Source organism: Phoxinus phoxinus (assembly GCF_949152265.1).
Source record: "Phoxinus phoxinus genome assembly, chromosome: 3".
Classification (NCBI taxonomy): Eukaryota; Metazoa; Chordata; class Actinopteri; order Cypriniformes; family Leuciscidae; genus Phoxinus; species Phoxinus phoxinus.
The window spans coordinates 27,852,761-27,873,505 of NC_136878.1; the positions used below are offsets into that span (position 1 = coordinate 27,852,761).

The 20,745-nt window shown below is 37.9% G+C and overlaps 2 protein-coding genes across 7 annotated transcripts in view; both read left to right on the forward strand.

The window, feature by feature from the left end:
* The window catches only part of kank1a (KN motif and ankyrin repeat domains 1a), a 62,681-nt gene extending 56,381 nt beyond the window's left edge, over positions 1-6,300 (forward strand). For 4 of the 5 annotated variants that reach the window (XM_079608362.1, XM_079608360.1, XM_079608363.1 and 1 more), the window contains 6 exons: positions 1,469-1,556; positions 2,171-2,390; positions 4,125-4,267; positions 4,436-4,636; positions 4,820-4,918; positions 5,210-6,300. In XM_079608362.1, the coding sequence (XP_079464488.1) occupies positions 1,469-1,556; positions 2,171-2,390; positions 4,125-4,267; positions 4,436-4,636; positions 4,820-4,918; positions 5,210-5,272 (814 nt within the window). In that variant the 3' untranslated portion in view covers positions 5,273-6,300. The remainder of the gene's footprint in view (positions 1-1,468; positions 1,557-2,170; positions 2,391-4,124; positions 4,268-4,435; positions 4,637-4,819; positions 4,919-5,209) is intronic. The other variant, XM_079608361.1, reaches the window with a different exon arrangement.
* Positions 6,301-7,664: 1,364 nt separating this feature from the next.
* dmrt1 (doublesex and mab-3 related transcription factor 1) overlaps positions 7,665-20,745 on the forward strand; it is a 32,917-nt gene continuing 19,836 nt past the window's right edge. Inside the window, exons 1-3 of one of the 2 annotated variants that reach the window (XM_079605916.1) lie at positions 7,665-8,074; positions 8,643-8,823; positions 12,596-12,750. In XM_079605916.1, the coding sequence (XP_079462042.1) occupies positions 7,883-8,074; positions 8,643-8,823; positions 12,596-12,750 (528 nt within the window). In that variant the 5' untranslated portion in view covers positions 7,665-7,882. The remainder of the gene's footprint in view (positions 8,075-8,642; positions 8,824-12,595; positions 12,751-20,745) is intronic. The other variant, XM_079605917.1, reaches the window with a different exon arrangement.

The window sequence follows — 20,745 nt, forward strand, 5'->3', positions numbered from 1 at the left end:
TTGATCATTTATACTTTAAACACTGTAGCCTACATAGCGCACTTCATTATTATTGAGAATTGGATCTAGTGGCTTCGGCTTTGTGTCAATAAAAATCCAATTTGTCTCTTTAAGTTGAGTCTGTCATGTGTTCTTTCCACTTTATTCAGCCACCAGCAGTAATATTAAAATAAGTGTTGCGAATCCTCTCCTAGACTTTAAAAGATCGTAACAGTGCTTATTTGGAAATGTGCTTTTTAGCGATTGGATTATTATTTTCATTTAATTATTTAGATTGAATAGATCCGTGCTGTTAAAATTAGTTTTATATTAATAGTGACGCTCACAGCGTCGGTCAGCGCCGTCATTAACATTTTTACAAAGCCTATTAGCAATTTAAAGCATGTTAACATCACTGCAAAAAGACATCTAATATAAAATCAATATTTATTCACGTATAATAATAGTAAGTTCTCTCCCTCGTGTCCCGCATTGTCCCGCAAAATCAGGTCTGCTGACCTGCAACAGAGCAATAGCCAGGTGGTCACCCTAGAGCATGGAGACATTTGTGAGAGACGATTTAGATTTACTACGCACAGAACCATGGCTGATCGCACAGGAAACCTGATTTGCCACCTAAAAACTACACAAACTAAGTCCCGGTCATGTTGAAAGTTACCGAGCTGGGGACTATTTTCAGGTGCTTCGTCATATCATTACGCTGCTGCACCCATGGTACGGCCGCACAGTTCCTTGCTTCTTATGCCGGAGTGAGAGTAGTTCCTAGCCATATAGGCTTGGAAAATCACAACTTTTCATTTTCCGACGATCTTAGTACACGGTTTAACTACAGAAGAGTCAAGTTTTAAATAGGAAAAATATTGAAACTCGTTGGTCATTTTGAAAGAAATGCTAATGGACCCATCAGAATCAATGATCTATGCTAAGCTATGCTAAAACTGGTACCGTCAGAACCGGAGTTCGGCTGAATGGATTCGAAAACAGTAAAACTCAACTGTTTAACTCTGGGGGAGTTGTAAAATGAGCCTATTTCCAAAAAAAGTGGAGTATCCCTTTAAATCAGATAACCAGATCACAAGACGGCAGTCTCTGTTGTCTCTTTCTACATTGTGAGAGCCAATAAGCCACAAAACAGCGCACAAGACTCAGGCGTTCTTGTGAAATTATTTCACGTTAAGAAAATACCAAGCAGAGTCTTTTTTTTCTAATGGGTAAAAATAGAGCATGATGGAAAACATGTCCTTGAGTTGTGGATAATTATTTTTACAGATTATGTACTTGTATGCAGATAATGGAAATACATTAGCATTTACATTTTTGTCAAGTGTTCAGAACCCAGAATGCCCTGACCACCTCAAAATGTGTTTTTTGTTTATCCAAAAATAATTTTTTTGTTCTTTACCCAATACTGGTTAGCAGTCAGAAGTGCCATGTATTTTAGTAACACTGCTTTTTTTGTTCTTCCCAGGTATGAGTTGAATGAGAAAATGCTTTCTGCATGCAATATGCTGAAATCCCACCTCAATGACCCCAAGACTCTATCCAGTAAAGATGCGGTAAGATAATATTAACCCTGTGTTAACCCTCAGTGTACAAAAATAATATCTGATTCTAGATTCGTATAATTATTTGGTGAAATCCTCTCTTTTCTTAAGTTTTGCCATTTTTTATTTATTTTTTATTATTATTATTTTCAAGTCTGCAATCTTGCCAAACAACAAACTGACTCAAAGCAAGTTAGTTTTAGATGTTTCTTCATGCTCTGCTTCACTGCGCCTGAACGGGAAGGAAATTGGCTCCTTTGTGGTTAACGTGGTGTAAAAGAATGTTGGATCAACACTTATTTCTGCTGACCCCCGAGCAGAGGGTCTGAGACGCACCCAGCTGTGCACTGACAGGCCTACTCTTAAGTCCTGCTTTAAGTCAAAGCTGTATTAGCCCTGAATTTCAGAAAGGATGTGTCTAATAAGTGGATGTAATTTACACTAATTAGGATCATTATGTAACAAGATGCTGGATGTTTTTCTGTTTTGCTTCTGTTTACCAAGCTTACGTTTTTACATTGATTTTGGGATTCCTTCCATGTTGAAGTGTTATAAAGCACAATCCATGTAAATCCCCTGTAATACATTCTGATCTCAATCGTATTTCTCATTTTGTGTCATTCCAGAGGCCATATGTGAACACAGTGCAGCACGAGTGGTTCCGTGTGTCCAGTCAGAAGACGGCCGTGGCAGAGATGGTGGAGGATTACCTGAATGCTTTCAGAGGGATCTGCCCTGCCCTGCTACAACACATTGTGAATATGGCTGATGGCAACGGAAACACCGCCCTCCATTACAGTGTATCCCATTCCAACTTCCACATTGTGAAAAAGCTGCTGGATGCTGGTAAGTATGTGACTCACATTCCACATTTTCTTTTAAAGCCACTTACTGTACAGCCAGCAGTCGATGATTGACGAGTGTGTTGATGTTGTTTGGGACGCATGAATAAAGTCACATGTCATCACATACAGTACATGTAATCGGATCACGAAACATTTTGGGCCCGTTTACACCTGTTAGCTCTGTGCATTTGTGATAATTTGTTAGCCTGCCTTCCTGTAGCTCAAACAGTAGAGCATTGGGGCTTGTAATGCCAAGGTCATGGGTTCGTTTCCCAGGGAAAGCAAGAACTGAGTTCCTTGAAATGCAATATAAGTCGCTTTGGATAAAAGCGTCAGCCAAATGCATTATGTAAAATGTAAATGTGATCCGATCACCAGATACAAATGTTAATACTAGGGATGCACCAATACCACTTTTTCCAGAACGAGTCCGATACTAGTACTTGCTGATGCCGAGTACCGATACCTGTATTTTCATTGTATTTATTTATTTATTTTTAATATTGGGAAGAGACACCAAAAGAATATGAATCAAATTAGTTGACTTAGCAAATAGACATTTCACTAGTAGGCATTAGATTATTTTCACTGTTCATATTATTGTCTTAAATTTAATAGCACATTTACACAATTTTGTGTGAATTTGTCCGTTAAAGCAAAAGATGACATGAAAGAGAACTCTATTTAATAGGTAATTTCACTCGCTGTCTGAGAGGCAGCTTTTCTGGGCATGCGCTTTGTTTTTTTGCACTCAGAAAACGTATTAAAAACATCATGTTATTACTGTACCGCCTTCCTGAAATAATGTAGGGAACCACTCGTTATACATAAATCATGTAACAGTTGATGTTTGTACTTGCACATACGATTTAGATTTAATTCAAATGACGCATGTGTGCTGAGGCAATCAAAAGCAAGCAACCGAAGTGTGCGCTCTCTCTCTTTACCGTCAGTTAACGTTGGTAACATGCTCCACATTTTACTTTCTTTGCTATCATTTCCAACCGAACTACAACTTTTCCAGCAATGTCTATGAAAAAGGGTTGTGCGCTCGACAAGGTCTCGTGTCTGTGCGGCTATGCGCTCAATACACTGTGTGTTTCGCTTCTCAGCTCGCGCACCGATATACATTTACTTCATATATATATATATCCTTCTCTGATATATCCATTCTGCTCTCTTTTGCTCTGTTGTCTGTTTCTCTTTGTCACAAGCACTAAACAAAGCACTAAACACGCTGCGTGGTATTGGTTGTTGGTATCGGAGCATTTTATTGAGTATGAGCGCACTACTTTCGAAAATCTTACCAAGTCCAAACTTTTGAATGGTAGTGTATGTAAGCTAATGGTAAATTCTCCAGCCACATCCAGAATCAGGCCGTTTCCCAGTGTTCCCCCTCCAAAAAGCACCAAAGACCTCTCTGAATACCACATGATGAGGTGCCTCGACTCCTGAAAATAAAAGCCCATTATCCCAACTTCTTTGTGCTCCTCTACTATCTGACTCTTTTCGGTCAGCCCCCATTGTCTCGATTGTCTGCTTCCATTCTCAGACCCTCTGGCTGTCTATGCCCCATTTCCAGTCCGCGAAGCCCCGCTTTGGTCCTTCTCTTATTCCACAGCCCATGACTCTGAATCTGAATAGCCCGTATCTCTTAAATTCACACAAAAGATGGCCTCCTTCCAAATGCATTTACTTCAAGGGTGGGCTCAGCGTTCTCTCTGTTTCACCACAGACGTCTGCAATGTCAATCAGCAGAACAAGGCGGGCTATACTCCCATCATGCTAGCAGCACTAGCTGCCGTGGAGGCCCCGAAGGACATGAGGGTGGTTGAAGAGCTGTTCAGCAAAGGAGATGTCAATGCAAAAGCCAGCCAGGTCAGTGTGATCCGACAGTTACCGTACACTGAAAGTGTTTGAGCATTATTAACAAACATGAATAAGCTAAATAGTACGTTTATAAATGCACATTCACCTAGATGAATAGCTTTCCACACAGTTACTTTATAAGTGTTTAAGCTGATCTCATTGACCCTGTGAATCCAGGCTGGTCAGACAGGGCTGATGCTGGCTGTCAGTCATGGCAGAATGGACATGGTGAAGGCTCTGCTCGCCTGCGGCGCAGACGTCAACATCCAGGACGATGAGGGCTCGACCGCGCTCATGTGCGCTAGTGAACACGGCCACGTTGAGATAGTCAAGCTGCTGCTGGCTCAGCCGGGCTGCGACGCCACACTCAGCGATAATGTGAGTGAGCAGAGTCCACTTTGAAACTAGATAATCCACCATGTTTAATAAACATGACATATTTCTATAATGTGTCTAACTCGTTTCTCTCGGTGGATACTGCAGTATTGTTATGAGACCGCAAGTAAGGCTAATGAAGCGTTTGACCATTTAGGTGTTTTTTTTTGTTTTTTTTGTCCCTAGGATGAGAGTAATGCCCTGTCAATTGCTCTGGAAGCGGGTCATAAGGACATAGCAGTGTTGCTGTATGCCCATATGAACTTCTCCAAAGCACAGTCACCAGTGAGTGACCACACTTTCACATTCAGCTGACATGCAATGCATTCATTTTATCTGTATATTTGTACATTATGATAATTCTAAATGTCTTTCTTTTGAAAGAACTTGAAAAATTAGGATGTTTTTGCACATAACTAATATAAAGAATCTTGACCTGTTTCAGTGTTACAGCTGAGAATGACGATTTATTTTGTAAGGCTAGAGTTTAGGGTCTTTTATAATGGTTATAGATTTTGCTGCTGACTCATGTTTGGCTCTTAATCATATCTTTTATGTCTGTCATTCTGTTCACAGGGTACGCCTCGTCTTGGGAGGAAGACTTCACCCAGTCCTACAAGGAAGGGACATGTAGTTTGATTGGAGAGCTTTTAGCCGACCCTGCCCGAGCTGCTATTTTTTCAGGTTCTGCCATGCCTACCATTTTCATCAGCTAGAAACCAAATCTAAAGCTAAAAGACTGAAAACTTACTTCAAACCTCAACTAATGGATAGTAGGCAATTATACTGAGCACTTTTGCAAATGTCTTCTTAGTGATGTCTTTCTCCTTGGCTTTCAGATTATATAATACAAATGGACTTGCTAGCTAAGAGTCAGTCCTTTCAAGACCTCAAATCTGTACTCACCCTGAATGTATTCGAAACGAAGTATTTCTTCTGCCTGAAATCACCAGCATAATATCAGAGCTAGACGTCAACTGGAACGTGGCTATGGAGTTGCCTTCAGAATTTTTTTATTCTCATATAAATGTGTCATTTTATAATATATGAAAATGTCTTGGTATTTTTCCTCCTTTAAGTGGCCTAAAGCTTATCTATAGTCCTGTTCAAAGCTGCCCCCCCCCCCCCCCCTTCTTTTTATAAAGAATCAATAATTTATAATTCCAAGATGTGGCCAATGTTGCCTGATAATGAGTTTATATTTGAAGAACCATGTATAATGAGTTTTATATTTGAACCATGTATATGCTGCCCAATCTTTTCAGCCTTTAGAGTTTAAATCTTTTCTCCTCTATCAAAACCTCAGCAGAGATGTCCAGTGCGTATCACAAGTTGAAATACACACTTTCAACTTGTTTTATACATATGTTTCTAGATTGGAAATGGTCCTTTCTTTTATACTTGCCATTTCATCTATTTAAAAATCACAGTATTTAGGAAATTTCAGATATATTTACCAATTAAAAGTTTTTATCAGAAATAATTGTACTTTCATTGTATATAATGTATGTTTACGATTATGTAGATGTAATAGCTTTGGCTGGCCTTTATGTAATAAACTTATGTCTTGCATCTAATATGTGGCTTTTCGTGTAGTCACAAATATAATAACAGAAAAATGCCGTTATTAGCCTATAACTGAATAATAAAGTACTAAAATAAAATGACATGACTTGTTCCTGGTTTTTTAGTCTATCCTGTGAAACTTTTCTCTCACTAGTTTCGTACAGGTCAACAGTACAATGTCTCCCTCTACTGGAAAGGACAGCTAATCTACACTCTTAATGAATTTAGGCATGACCTGCCGTCTCCTTTCTTATTAGGCACGCACTATTATTCAAACAGGAAATATTGAAAATAATGTATTTTTAAACATATTTTCATATTAAACATATTTAATTTCTTACTATATTTTAATAAAGTAGGCCTAATTAAAACTCTGCCCCCTAATTAGCTTGACTCTGTTGCAGTTATTTGCAGGGGTGGGATTTGCAGGCATGGAAATATGATGATCAGAGTGACTTTTAGTTATGGACACTGCAAAGAGGGTTATTATTATCATCATCCTCAATGTCCTGACTGGTTATGGCTAGTTAGCCCCTGCTGGTTGATACCGTAACTACACAGTTATGCTGCTAAAAACACTTTTTTCCCCTCTACTGACAATTGCTCCAGAATTAGGTATGTATTGTCAAAAAAAAAAATCAATCATCAGTATATCATAATTTATTATATTTTCTATAAAGTCAATTAAAACTAGTCAATTATTCACACATTAATTGTAGTATTGAAGTTAATTTGATACCCTGTCTGAACAGTGATGTCATCTAGCTAGCTCATGGGTTTTCAAACTTATTGCTCAGACAGTCCAGTAAAAAAAAAAAAAAAAAACTAAAAAAAAAAAAAACTAGTTAGCCCCTGCTGGTTGATACTGTAACTACACAATTATGCTGCTAAAAACACTTTTTTCCCCTCTACTGACAATTGCTCCAGAATTAGGTATGTATTGTCAAAAAAAAAAAAAATCAATCATCAGTATATCATATTTTATTATATTTTCTATAAAGTCAATTAAAACTAGTCAATTATTCACACATTAATTGTAGTATTGAAGTTAATTTGATACCCTGTCTGAACAGTGATGTCATCTAGCTAGCTCATGGGTTTTCAAACTTATTGCTCGGACAGTCCAGTAAAAAAAAAAAACAAAGTGAAAAAAAAAAACCTGTGGAATATGCAGTTATTAAATTACGTTGCCTCTGTATACCCTTTACCTTTCAACGTACTTTAGATGTATATATATTATTATTTTTTTTTTTTTTTCATAATAATTTTTATTTTCTATGAACTTTCCTGATATCTCGGTCTGTTGAAAACCCCCGGCCAGTTGCAACTTCCAAGATTGGACCTTTTGTAAATTATCACATAGATGAATCGTGAAACTTTCAATTTATTTGAGACCCATATACAACCAAATTTAAACCTCGCATTTAGTTTTGTGTCATATGATCTATGATTTCACGAGACATTTGGGAGTTGGGAGTCACTTTGGTCTCAGTGGGAAGAAACTGAACATAAGCTCCCACGCGCACTGGAATGCACAGGTTTGCTCGCGCCAAACATTCGCCAATTGTATCAAACATCAGACCCCCCGACCCCCCTTGCTCCCCCTCCTTATAAACGTCTTATAATCCGCTGGCGTGACATATTCGCAGCAGAAGAGGCTGACTGTCATTACCACCTGTCAGGATGAGTGAGGAAGAGCAGAGTAACGGCCCGCTGGCGGTCAGGAAACCGTCCCGTATGCCCAAATGCTCACGCTGCAGGAACCACGGCTTCGTGTCTCCGCTAAAGGGCCACAAACGCTTCTGCAACTGGAGGGATTGTCAGTGTCAAAAATGCCGACTAATTGCTGAAAGACAGCGGGTCATGGCAGCCCAGGTAACGTTACACACGAGCCAACCTCGATAGGACCATGCGAGTTCAACCAGAGTCTGATTTGGGTTTTATTTTTTCCTGTTTCGTTGTGTCATCCGCTCTCTTGTGATCTAAATGCATTGTTTGTGTTTGTGTATGTGTTGTTTATAAACTTTTAACTCCTCCATATTTCATGCTTTGCCTCCCCCTATCGGTTTTTTTTTATTCATCGTTACTGCATCAACCGCATCGCGTGGTTTTTAGTCGTTTTTCCAGTTTACAGTCGAGTTTACAAATAATTTGACTGTTTGCTACAATAATCATGATAAATTGTTTACAAGCATAGTAACGTTTGCTAGCTACATTGTTGAACAGTGCAGTTTTTGCGACTGTTTCAGCTAGCTGCAGTTTGGCGCCGATATTTTTTTTCTTTTTTCGAATAAAACGGGCTGTGTGGAATAACTATCATTTAAGTATCAAGTCATTTAATTGTTAAGAAATTATATTTTAAATGCCTCGTGATACTTTTAACGCATTAGAGAGTGAACGTGTTGTCCCGCCTGGGCCTTGAGTTCAATGTTTGTCGTGTTAGGTGGCCTTACGGAGGCAGCAGGCCCAAGAGGAAGAGATGGGCATCTGCAGTCCGGTTAACCTGTCCGGTTCAGACACTATGGTGAAGAACGAGGTCGTGGGTGATGTGAATGTGTTTACTATCAGCTCAGGACCGCCATCACCCACCAACAGCAGTGCCACCGCATCTCCCACCAACCTAGGTGAGATCCTGATAATTCAAAACAATAACGTTACGTGTCTCAAAGGCCTATATCTCAATTTCTCATATGGTTTTGAGTCAAAAGTTCAGTTAAGAAATGGATGTGGTTATTTACAGTATGCTGGGGGTCAAACACCTAGTTTAAACGTTATTTTGTAAATGAATATAAGCAACAATTCAAACGTCATCATATACATTATATAGCCTTTGTTATAGCTGTTTTTGGGCAAAACGTGAACAAAATAAAATCACACTGGGATACATTAAGACAAGTCAAATATATATTCAAGGCAGATTTTAACACTGCGTCCTTCAAAAATGTCTGGTTGGGGCAAGTTGTCATGCTACAGTTGTGGTCAAAAGTTTGCAAACACCTCGCAGAATCTGTAAAATGTTATTAATTTGAACAAAACGAGGGAAGTTTCAGCGCATGTAAACTTTTGAACGGTAATTTATGTGAAATGGCGTACTGAGGGGAGTACTAAATACAAAAACCATGCAATTTTTATTTTAATATTTTATTTTGTTAAAACTATTAACATTATGCAGAAGGTAGACAAATGATGAGAACGAAAAAGATTGTATTAATGAAACTTCTGATGCTATGCTTTAAAAAAAAAAACTCTCATAAGACTTTCATAACAATATAATTTGATAATGCCTTTCAAAGCAAAAAATGTTTAATGGTTTTACTGAAAGCAAAGCTCCAAGTAGTGGACATACAAGTTAAGTAAGAACCTTTAAATTGATGGTTAACATGATATTGAATGAAAACAAAAAGCCTAACCCCAGTCTTCCCTAATCTCATATGAGCACTACATTTTTGAGTCATTTGTATATTTATATTATGGGGCTGTTGAATGCTTGTCCTACACACGAGAGTTTTAAGGACAAAAACCTGACTAATGTCTTGAAGCACAACATCTGAACAATGTCTTGAAGTTTGGTAACCGTAGTAAGTGGAATATTTGACAACGGCCTTTTAATTATTAGAAAATAACACACACCGAGGCTTCTTGACGTGGCCACAGACATTAGCTACCTCGGGTGTGTATTATTTTCTAATAATTCAAAGGCCCGTCGTCAATTATTCCCTATATAATTTCAGGATTCTTAAAGCCAGACAAAAATTTTGTTTAATAAAATATAGCCTAAAGAAAAAAAATTTTTTGTCTCAGAAAATATTTTTCCATGCAATATCATGTTAACAAACAAAAGAAGATATTTTGAAGAATGTCGGTAACCAAACAGTTGATGGACCCCATTGACTTACAAAGTATTTATTTTCCTACTATGGAAGTCAATGGGGTCCATCAACTGTTTGGTTACTGACATTCTTCAAAATATCATCATTTGTGTTCAGCAGAAGAAATAAATTCATACTGGTTTGAAACAACTTGAGGGTGACTAAATATTGACAATTTTTATTTAATGTCAATTTTAAAGTTCTATTCACTTGGCTTGTATGTCCACTACTTGGATCTTTGTATTTAGTAAAAGCTCTTAATGCAACAACACCATTTAACATTTCGCCACCTTGGAATTATAAGGTTCTATCTGCATTCTGACTGGTTTTGAGATATTGAGCTTTAAAGTTTTTGCATTCCATTCGACTGTGTAGAAAGAACCTTTTTATTTTCTAAATAAAAAGTTCCAAAATGTACACAACTTAAAAAACAACATCACATAATGTAAATAAGTTGTCACATAATAAGAATATGTGAATAACTCAATTTTGACAAAAATGTCAGATAGAACCTTATAATTCCAAGGGGACAATTTGTGTTTTGAAAGGCATGTTATCAAATTATATTATCATGAATGCCTAAGAAGCGTAGCATCAAAAGTTTCATCAGTACGACCTTCAGAATTTTTTTTTGTCTGTCAATTTACACCCTCTTATTAAAATAAGACCTAAGCTCAACTATTTGTAGGAGGTTTCTGTGAATCAGCCCTTTGTCACTTTACCATGGGAAAACAAAAAAGATAAGTACATCTTGACCTCCTGAACTATCCACTGTGTGAGTGGCAGAGGAAAAACTAAAGGAACCATGACCATGAACATCGTGTAACCATCCCATAATTCTCAATTCTGCCAACCTCCTCAGAACACTGTACAGTCAGTGAGGTGCACATCCATTCTCATAAGGGGGGCGGGAGGCTATCAGCGTAGATGGCGATTGTGCCGTGCCAGACCACGTCGGTGTCTGTTGTGTTAGATGAATGAGAGAAACATCCTGTTCCTGGTTCTCCGATAGGACTAAGGAAGGAGTTGGATACCAGACAGGTCAAGGTTGTCTATGCTCTGTGATTTAGCCAGCTGCCTCTTGAGTTGCTGAAAGATGAAGCAGGAGTTACTGGCGGTTTTCACAATTTTGTCGTCAGAGATAAAGTGACGCATGACATAACACGCATGCAGACAAAATAACTTCTCATGAACTGGCATTTGATATTACTGTGAATCCGTGCCATTACCGCCACTAAAGAATTACTAAATTGTGCGTTTGTTGATCATATGCATATGTTTTTCACTACTCAGTGGCCTAATGTGTGATACCCATCGCAGAATAGGCCATTCCAGGATGGAATGAATAACACTTTGTCCTTGAAGGATGTTTTATTAGGTTCTGCTGGTTTTACCCCTCTGAGAAACCTTTTTTTTTATTCAATTAACTCTTTTGAAGACATTTTTAACAAAGTTAAACCTTCACATGTCACTTTCTTATGCCTTGCAGACTTTTGTGTGAAATGTGAGAGTATCTCTTGGGCACTACATTTTACGATTTCACGATTCGATATATATCACGAAACTGAACTCACGATACGTTATTATTGTGATACTCCAAGTCATATGGTAAAAGGTTAACACAAAATGTACTGTTGATTAAAATGCTAAATTTGGTCTTACATTGGGGTGGAAATGAATAGAGTTGGTGCCGGTAACCCATTGCACAGGACAATGGTGACACCAGAATAAAAAATAGTCTCGTGTGGTGAGCAGGCCGAGGGCCGTGAGAGAATGGCGGTTTTACCAGTTTTATTTGTGTTTTGTTGTATGTGACAGCAGCCCCTCACGGACGATTGCTGTCACATATAACAAAACACAATTAAAATCCAGGCTTGGCCTCTCTCAATCTCCACTGCCGTCGCTCCTCCTTTTACGCTTCCGCTCCTCCGTGAGAGATACGAGACCGGTGCGTCGCGCAGGTGTTGCTCATTAGTAATCACGCCACCGGCACTCGGCCTTGTCCTGCTCGCCACATCATGATTCTGAAGATAAAAATACAGAATTATTTTAGATGAATATGCTTGCACTCTGTCAATAACTAAATATATTTAAAATAATGTAGGCCACTTTTTATCAGGACCCACAAATATTCCCCCATTGCATTATTACACATTACATTCAACATATATATTAGTTTAATGTAGTACTGACACTGAAACTCTGCTAACTTGAAATTTTTCTCACATAGTAATTGTTATTGTTGCTTTTTTCTATTGCGATATATTGTTACACCCCTAATAATTACCCCTACTAATTACTAAATTTAGCATTTGTTGATCATATGCATGTTTTCATGCCTTAACTTTTTGCAAACAGTCCCCCCCCCCCCCCCCCCCAAACATTTACAAACATGTTTTTTATTGTATTTTTGAATGTGAGAATAGCTTGGAAGGAATACGTTTATATAATTTCCAATTTTGTATATTGTGTAAAATTTGAATGATGGATTTGTCAGAGAATGTTGACCTATTGTCTGATGTTTCAGAGAGCCGTTCCATGCTGGCTCTAAGCTCAGTGACCAGCAGAGGGCACAATGAGGGCCCTTCTGAGCTGATGGTGGATGCCTCCTATTACAACCTATACCAGCCCACACCGTACACGTCCTACTATAGCAACCTGTACAACTACCAGCAATACCAGGTGAATAAATGTGCTCCTCACATGTCAAGTGCAACTGAACTGCTCTTTCATGTTATACATTATTAATTTTACACAAATATATGCTACTATTATATAATACATATTTATTATCATTATTAGTAATAGTAGTATCAGTAGCTTAATACATATAAATATGATTTAATAATAAGTATGGTTTATTTAATATGTATAAGCTACCTACTCCCATTTGCACTTCATTTCAGGAACCTTTACTGTAAATTTGTAAACAGTAAGTTGTTGCATTATTTTAAGTAATTATTTACATTGCCCTTCTCCTGCTAAATATTACATTTATCTTGATTATTCTGGCTTCACATTAGGTAAAAAGTTAGCTTCTTTTTTTTTTTTTACACACTAGCTATGGTATTTCTTTACCATAAAGTGTCACAGTTTTTTACCGTGGAGTTGCGTCACTGTAAAAGTAACAGGACGTGTTCATGACAGATTTTAAGTTTGTACTTTCAAAAACAACTCAAATTTATTTTGAATTAATCTACTGACCCCAAACTCACCCCCCACAACCCCCTAATATAGTATCTTCAAACCAACCCTTTAGACATACAGTACCTCACACGAGCACACTTGCGAACATCCGTGTGAACGCCAGCATGTTGCACACACCTCCACACTCACACCCAGTCTGCGTCCCATGTAGCCCAGGCCACGGTAATAAGGTGATTAAGTGTGTTGCAGCCGTGTTGATAGGGGCTGCTGTCATTGGACCCGGCTGCCTTGTTGAAGTTGGCAGGCCATAGTGAGCTTCTGTCCTCGGTGCACGGTGATAATCCTTGTGCCATCGTTCCAAACCACTGGCCAAACACAGCAGGAAGGTGTGGAGCTTTCATGCCACGCTACACCTCTTACAGGCTGTTTACATTTCCCTGCTCCCCCTAGCCGGAACCGCAACTAATTCTGTCATTGGACTGGAGGTTTTTTTAACCCTTATCCTCATTGTATGACTATCGCAAGACAACTGATATATCAGTCTAAATAAGAACTCGGACTGCTTTCAATTACTGTCACTGTTTTATAATATCAGCTAAATGTGTTTTTGTTAGTTTAATATTGTATTTAAAAAATCCTAATCTGCAAAATCACATATTTCCTTATGTTTTCTAATCATGCTGCTCAGATACTGATGCTCTCTCTATTCTACCAGTAAAATATATTTTTTAAAGTATAACTTCTGTTTATAGTAGTTGCATTAAAAAAAATGTATGTAGTATAATATATTGCTGGTGTAACTACACTGTAGAAAGTTATTGTTGGTTTAAAGTAAAAAAGTAAGTTATCTGGTTGCCTTAAAATCTTACGTTCATTGCAATGAAAAATACAATGAAGGAGATTGGTTTAATAGACACTAAAAATATTATTTTATCTGAACCACATTAATTATCGAAGTTGATTTGACAAAAGTAAAAAATTTGTGATGACAATCCATGACATTTTTTTTTACAGTGGGTCATTAAGATAATTTTTATTTGAAAGCAAGAATGTATTAAATTGATCAAAAGCTACACTTGAAGCAAATTATATCTATTCCCAATAAATGCTGTTTTGAACTTTCTATTCATCAAAGAATCCTGAAAAAGTATCAGCATTGATAAAAACTAAGAAATGTTTCTTTAGCAGCAAATCAGCATATTAGAATGGTTTCTGAAGGATCCTGTGACACTGAACTGCTGAAAATTCAGCGTTGCCATTGCAGGAATTAATTACATTTTAAAATTATATTAAAATAAAAAAAACATTTTAAATTGTAGTAATATTTCAGTTTTTACTCTATATTTTATATATTTGAGCAAATAGATGCAGCCTTGGTGAGTATAAGAGACTTCTTTCAAAAAAATATTAATGACTGTAAACTTTTAAAAATAATCTTGTTCTTCAATGAAATCTGATCTTTTGTACAAAAGATACATGGTCGGGATCACAGATTAGCTTATTTGATTAGTGACCTGGAAATAGTGCAGACTAGCGGGGTCTAGGCGTTTCCATTTGTAATGATAGAGACATTAACATATTAACTGTATGGTTGAAGATTTAACACCAAATTATATTCAGATGTACTGTACCATTAGCCAGATGCAAACCATGCTATTCTGAGGCCAGGCACATGAATCTGTCTTGGCAGCAGCTCTCCAGTGTGGACATTGTCTGTGTCAGACTATACTGCACAGTTTGAAGATGTCTATTTGAAGATATCCAATTGGACAGCATGAAATTGAGGGCATCCTCAAAGTCATGGCCCGTTCAACTTTGATATATATCATCATTGTATTGCAACAGTTTTACAAGCCCTTATTAATCAGCCAAGACTCACTGCCATAAGAAAGTGCCTTCACACCATGATATGGCTTTCATATGGAGATCAGCCTGTGTATATGGACTCCGATTTATATAGCAAAGTATCCCTGTTGTATCAAATCTGATTTACTCAAGTGTGAAGTAAATTCAATCTATATTTCTCCAGGGAGTGTTATATACACACGTCAGGGATGGGGCAATATTTCAGCATATTTGTGCAGTTGGGTCCCTGATGGCGACATATTGCTCAAGGGTCACCGCCTCCATCTCCTTAGTGTGTCCCAGGGTTTGAATTGCAAAGGTTAATGACATTGCTCACATGAAGATACAGCTTTGCTGTTTAAGCACAGCTCTGTAGAGGGGGAGTGACTTTAATTCTGATCTCACATTGCCTGATTTAACTATTTGGAAGGTGCTTGAAGGAAATGTAATGTTTTTTTTTTTTTAAACTATCGCTGTCTGAGTAGTACTACATTTGAGTTTACTTCGTGATGTTCTAGTATTTAGTACTGTATGAATGAAATTCGGATGTACTACATCCGCCATGTTGTTATTGTCACGTGACCTACCAGCATCAGTTGCGTAGCTTCACTTCCATTCATAAATCCCCTCCCGTGGCCTCGTGTGATAATACTTTGTCCATCGAATGCACACATCAGAATCTCTGCGGAAGTAGTCGGTCACCAAGGGACTTTTGACTGCTGTTTTTCAAATACTAGGCTACTGTATGTATTCGGACTACTCTTTTGGCGTACTATTTTTCGCATAGAGTAGGGAAGCATTCGGTTTCGGACGCAACGCAATACTATTAGTTTAGTCTTCGTTTTTGTTCATTAGCTATTGGTTTGTTTTTAGCTTTTAATAAAATATTAAGTTATTTAAAGGGTTAGTTCACCCACAAAATAAAATTGTCATTGTTTACTCACCCTCATGTCATTCCAAAACCCTAACACTTTCGTTCATCTTCGAAACATAAATGAAGATATTTGAATGAAATCTGAGCGATATCTGTCTCTCCATTGACAGTCAACGCAACTACCACTTTTTCGTTTCAAAATTTCATAAAGAGATTGTAGAACAAATCCATATGAATTGAACAGATTTAATTTAGGCTTGTATTTACATATACACGTTCATCAACTGGCACATCAGTTGGTAAATGGAAGCTCAAGCATGTTCGCTTGACGTGCAAGAACCAATGAGGTTTTCGTGTGTTACGCAGCACGGTTTGAGCTTCCGCAAGAACCAATGAGGTTTTCGTGTGTTACGCAGCACGGTTTGAGTTTCCATAGGAACCAATGATGTTTTTGTGTGTTACGCAGCACGGTTTGAGCTTCCGCAAGAACCAATGAGGTTTTCGTGTGTTACGCAGCACGGTTTGAGCTTCCGCAAGAACCAATGAGGTTTTTTGTGTGCGTTGCGCAGCACGGTTTGAGCTTCCGCAAGAACCAATGAGGTTTGTTCTCGCGCATCAAGCAGGTTCTGTTGAGATTCTGTTTATGTTTGCTGATCAATGTTTATATGTGAATAAAAGACTAAATTAAATTTGTTTATCATATAAAGTGATAGTCTTTTCAGATAATTTGGACTAAACCACTTAATTCATATGAATTAGTTTTACAATCTCTTTACGTCAAAGTGTTCGTGTGACTGTCAATGGAGAGACAGAAATCTCTCAGATTTCATAAAAAAAAAAGTGTTCTAAAGATTCAGATTGTGTTCCAAAGAACACAATTTGTGTTCTGAAGATGAACGAAAGTCTTACGGGTTTGGAACGACATGAGGATGAGTAAATGATGACAATTTAATTTTTGGGTGAACTAACCCTTTAACATTTAGCAAGAGTTGTATTTATTTATATACAGTATGTTAAAAAAAATGCATTAAAACTGTACAGTAGTGGCTAGGTGTAACAATACTCTCATGTCACGATATCACGATACTGAACTCACAATATGATATTATTGTGATACTCCAAGACATATGGGAAAAGGTTGACAAAAATGTAGTTGATTTAATTTTTTTTATTTGGTTTTACATTGGGGTGAAAAATGAGGCTTGGACTTGGTGCTGGTAACCCAATACACAGGTAAATGGTGACACCAGAATAAAAATGTTCATGATTCTGAAGCTGAAAATACATCATTATTTTAGACGAACATACTTGCACTCTGTCACTGACTACATATGTTTAAAATAATGTAGGCCACTTTTTACTGGTAACGTAAGACTTTTGGCATTATCAGGACCCAGGAATATTCCCCCATTGCATTATTATACATTATATTCAACATTAGTTTAATGTAGTACTGACACTAAAACTTAAATTTTTTCTCACACAGAAATTTTCATATTGGGTGAAATATCCACAATACTTATTGATGCAGTTTTCTATTGCAATATATTGTTACACCTAGGGATGCACGATGATATCGGCACAACATCGGCATCGGCCGATATTAATATTTCTGCCGATGAGCCTTGCCGATAGGGTGGCGTGTTCACAACATGTGGAGGCATTTCGAGCATGGGCGTCAGTTTGGTTTGAAATGTGCTGGGGACAGAGACGCAATTTTTTTTTCTCTTTCGCGCAGGTCATGTTTTTAAAAGACGATGTCCTGTAGCTTACTAATGTAAGCTCTCCAAGCTACTATGCTCTCCACAGATATTCATTTATATATTTCATTAAAATATTTATTCGCATTTATGAGGAAAAAACAATGTTTCGGACGTGATAGTTCTCGGTTATGGACGTGACCGCTCTGAAATCATCTCTCAAAGACAGCTTTAAAACTTCCTCAGAGACCTCAATCAGAAAGCACAAAGCCTTTCTTTAAAGTGAATTTCGTTTTGTATTAATTGTATCTTAATTTTAATCAATGTTTCATCAACCAATTGCCTGAATTTAATAAGTAAAGCAGATAATATATCACGACGCGGAGGCGCATGAACTGGAGCTCGTCTCATAAATGAACCGAAACTCAGCATAGCATACTTGACTCACAGACCTGAGAAATATATCTATTATCTACAGAACGCTTTAAATCATACTTTTAAACAGAAGAACAGTTCAAAACGAAAGAAAACTATGTAATCCGATGAAATGTGCATTTCTCTCTGGCGCGTTCACTACTGCGAAGATCGTGAGTCAGCATCGTCAACTTCATTTTTGCAGCTGACACAGAAAACACTTGTTTATTAAACAATTAAAATGTCTCCTTGCTATATTTGACATATTCATAATCACTAAAATCATAACACAGTACAGAGTAGACATGATCTTAATTCCATAATGTCCTTAAAGGGGTGGTTCAGGATTTTGGACTTCAGACCTCATTTTCAAGTTAGCCTGGTTGTTATTCATCAGTGGAGACAGTTTTCAAAAATTTTCATCCAGTCCTTCCTTCCAGTTGCATAGTTCGCCGGTGCTAGGCTAGCGCGAGTCAACGGTATCTGCTAGCCTGCCATTAAAAACCCACTCCACAGTACACCAAAATCAAATAAATTATAATGCCAGACTGTCGATGTTGAGAGAATAATGTTAGAAATCAAACTACCCTTTCATCGCATTGCAATAGTTATACTTTGTTCCCTGTACAGTCTACAGCAGCGGCGGAGTGATATTAAGTTACCTAGGCAACCGAGAGCCGGTCCACATGACAATCACACAAGTGTATTTACCTGCCGCTGACACTCATCACTACAGAAGCAGAGTATATTTCACGAAGAAATCAACTTAGGACATAGGACTATGGCCACGTTTGAAAGCCATGCCAATGTTTCAGACTTTGGAGACGATGAAGACGAGGAATGTGTTTTATTCAACGAACCTTACATCTATGAGCCGAAGAACTAATTGAGATGGATGCTAAAAGGGCAGAAAAAGAAAGAATGTCTGTAGAGACAGCAGCCGCTAAAGATGCCGTAAAGAATTCTTTAGTTTACAATCGAATGTTTTTCAATATAGTTTTTCAAGACTACTACTAGCTAGCTAGACGTCCCGACTGTAGTGCGCTTCTGTTCTGTGTTTACTTTTCGGTGCAGTAATAATAACCGGAGCAAAGTAAAATTCCGCCGCTGCTGAGAAACTAGTTCCTGTAAATCTAATGCGATCATTGAGATGCCAGAGTACTTTGATTTCTAACATTATTCTCTAAATAGACATTTACATCGATAGTCTGGCGTTATAATTTATTTGCTTTTGGTGTACTGTGGAGTGGGTAAAACTGTTTTTAATGGCAGGCTAGCATATACCGTTGACTCGTGCTAGCCTAGCACCAGCGAACTATGCAACTCCACTGATGAATAACAACCAGGCTAACTTGAAAATGAGGTCCGATGTCCAAAATCCTGAAACACCCCTTTAAAAATAACAATATTACTGGCCATAAACTGACAAAGTGCTCGTCCGGTGTACGATACCTCGAGTTGTCATAGACGCAATGCGGCGCTGTGCTTCTCGGTTTGCGATACCTCGAGTTGTCATACACGCGAGACGCGACGTGGCGCTGTGCTTCTCGGTGTGCGATACCTCGAGTTGTCATAGACGCGGCACGTAACTCTCTCTGCCTGCCTTGCTTGTGCTAACAGCTCCCGCCCAGATGTGCAGGGCTCTCTTGCGTGCGCAATTTGCACCATAGAACTGGCTTAAACAGACGATCTGACGTGTTTTAGAAGATTAAATACAACCCGAAACTAAAAAACAGACCAGGCCCCTATTTGAGACCGGCCTTTTTTAATCCAAACCTGTAGCCACACCAGGTGTGTAAAAGAGACAGGCGTCTTTGGGACTCGGTTATTATTTGAAGTTTCATGGTATACATCGGCATCGGACAAAATTAGTTTGAAAATATCGGCATATCGAATATTGGCCAAAATCCAATATCGTTCATCTCTAGGTAGTGGCCAAAGGTGATGTCCGGAGGGGATATTTGTTTTTAATGACCCTACCTAAGTTCAATTAAACTATCAAAATATTATATATATATATATATATATATATATATATATATATATATATATATATAATCGGTTATTAATATTTCATTGGTTCTCTCTTGTTTTTGCATGCATTTATCATTTCTTTGAATGACAGCCTGGCTAATAATTTATTAAAATTAGTTTCTTTGCATTATCACAAATAAAACAATTGACTCAAAGCATGACTCAAAGCACAACTACACAACACAATCTTTAAAGGATAATTCCGGTATTTAACACCATGAGTCTATATTGTAGTTTGTTTTGGATGAACAAGAGTGATGGACAACATTTTTTTGACAATGGTTCCTCTCTCGAGTTTTTGACTATAAAAGAATTGGCCATGGACCCATTTAACATTGGAGTCAATGTGCATGTCCGAAAATGTCATTAAAACAGCCAATAATGTTCGTTTACAAAACTGTTAAACTCACCGAGTGGTTAGTGGGTGTTCGTTGATGATTATAAACAATATATCGTCGCAATATATGATTCCAATCCGTTTATTTTGCTATAGTGGAACTATTTTTTCAGAACCGTGTAACTTCCGCTCAATATTTGAATCTGAAGCGTTAGCACACTCCCGACCACTTGATGGCGATAACCGATGTTTATGTCTCGCGGGACACTCACGGTCACAGTCGAGTTCAACTTCATATTGCACTGGTCAGTGGTCACGTCTTTCAA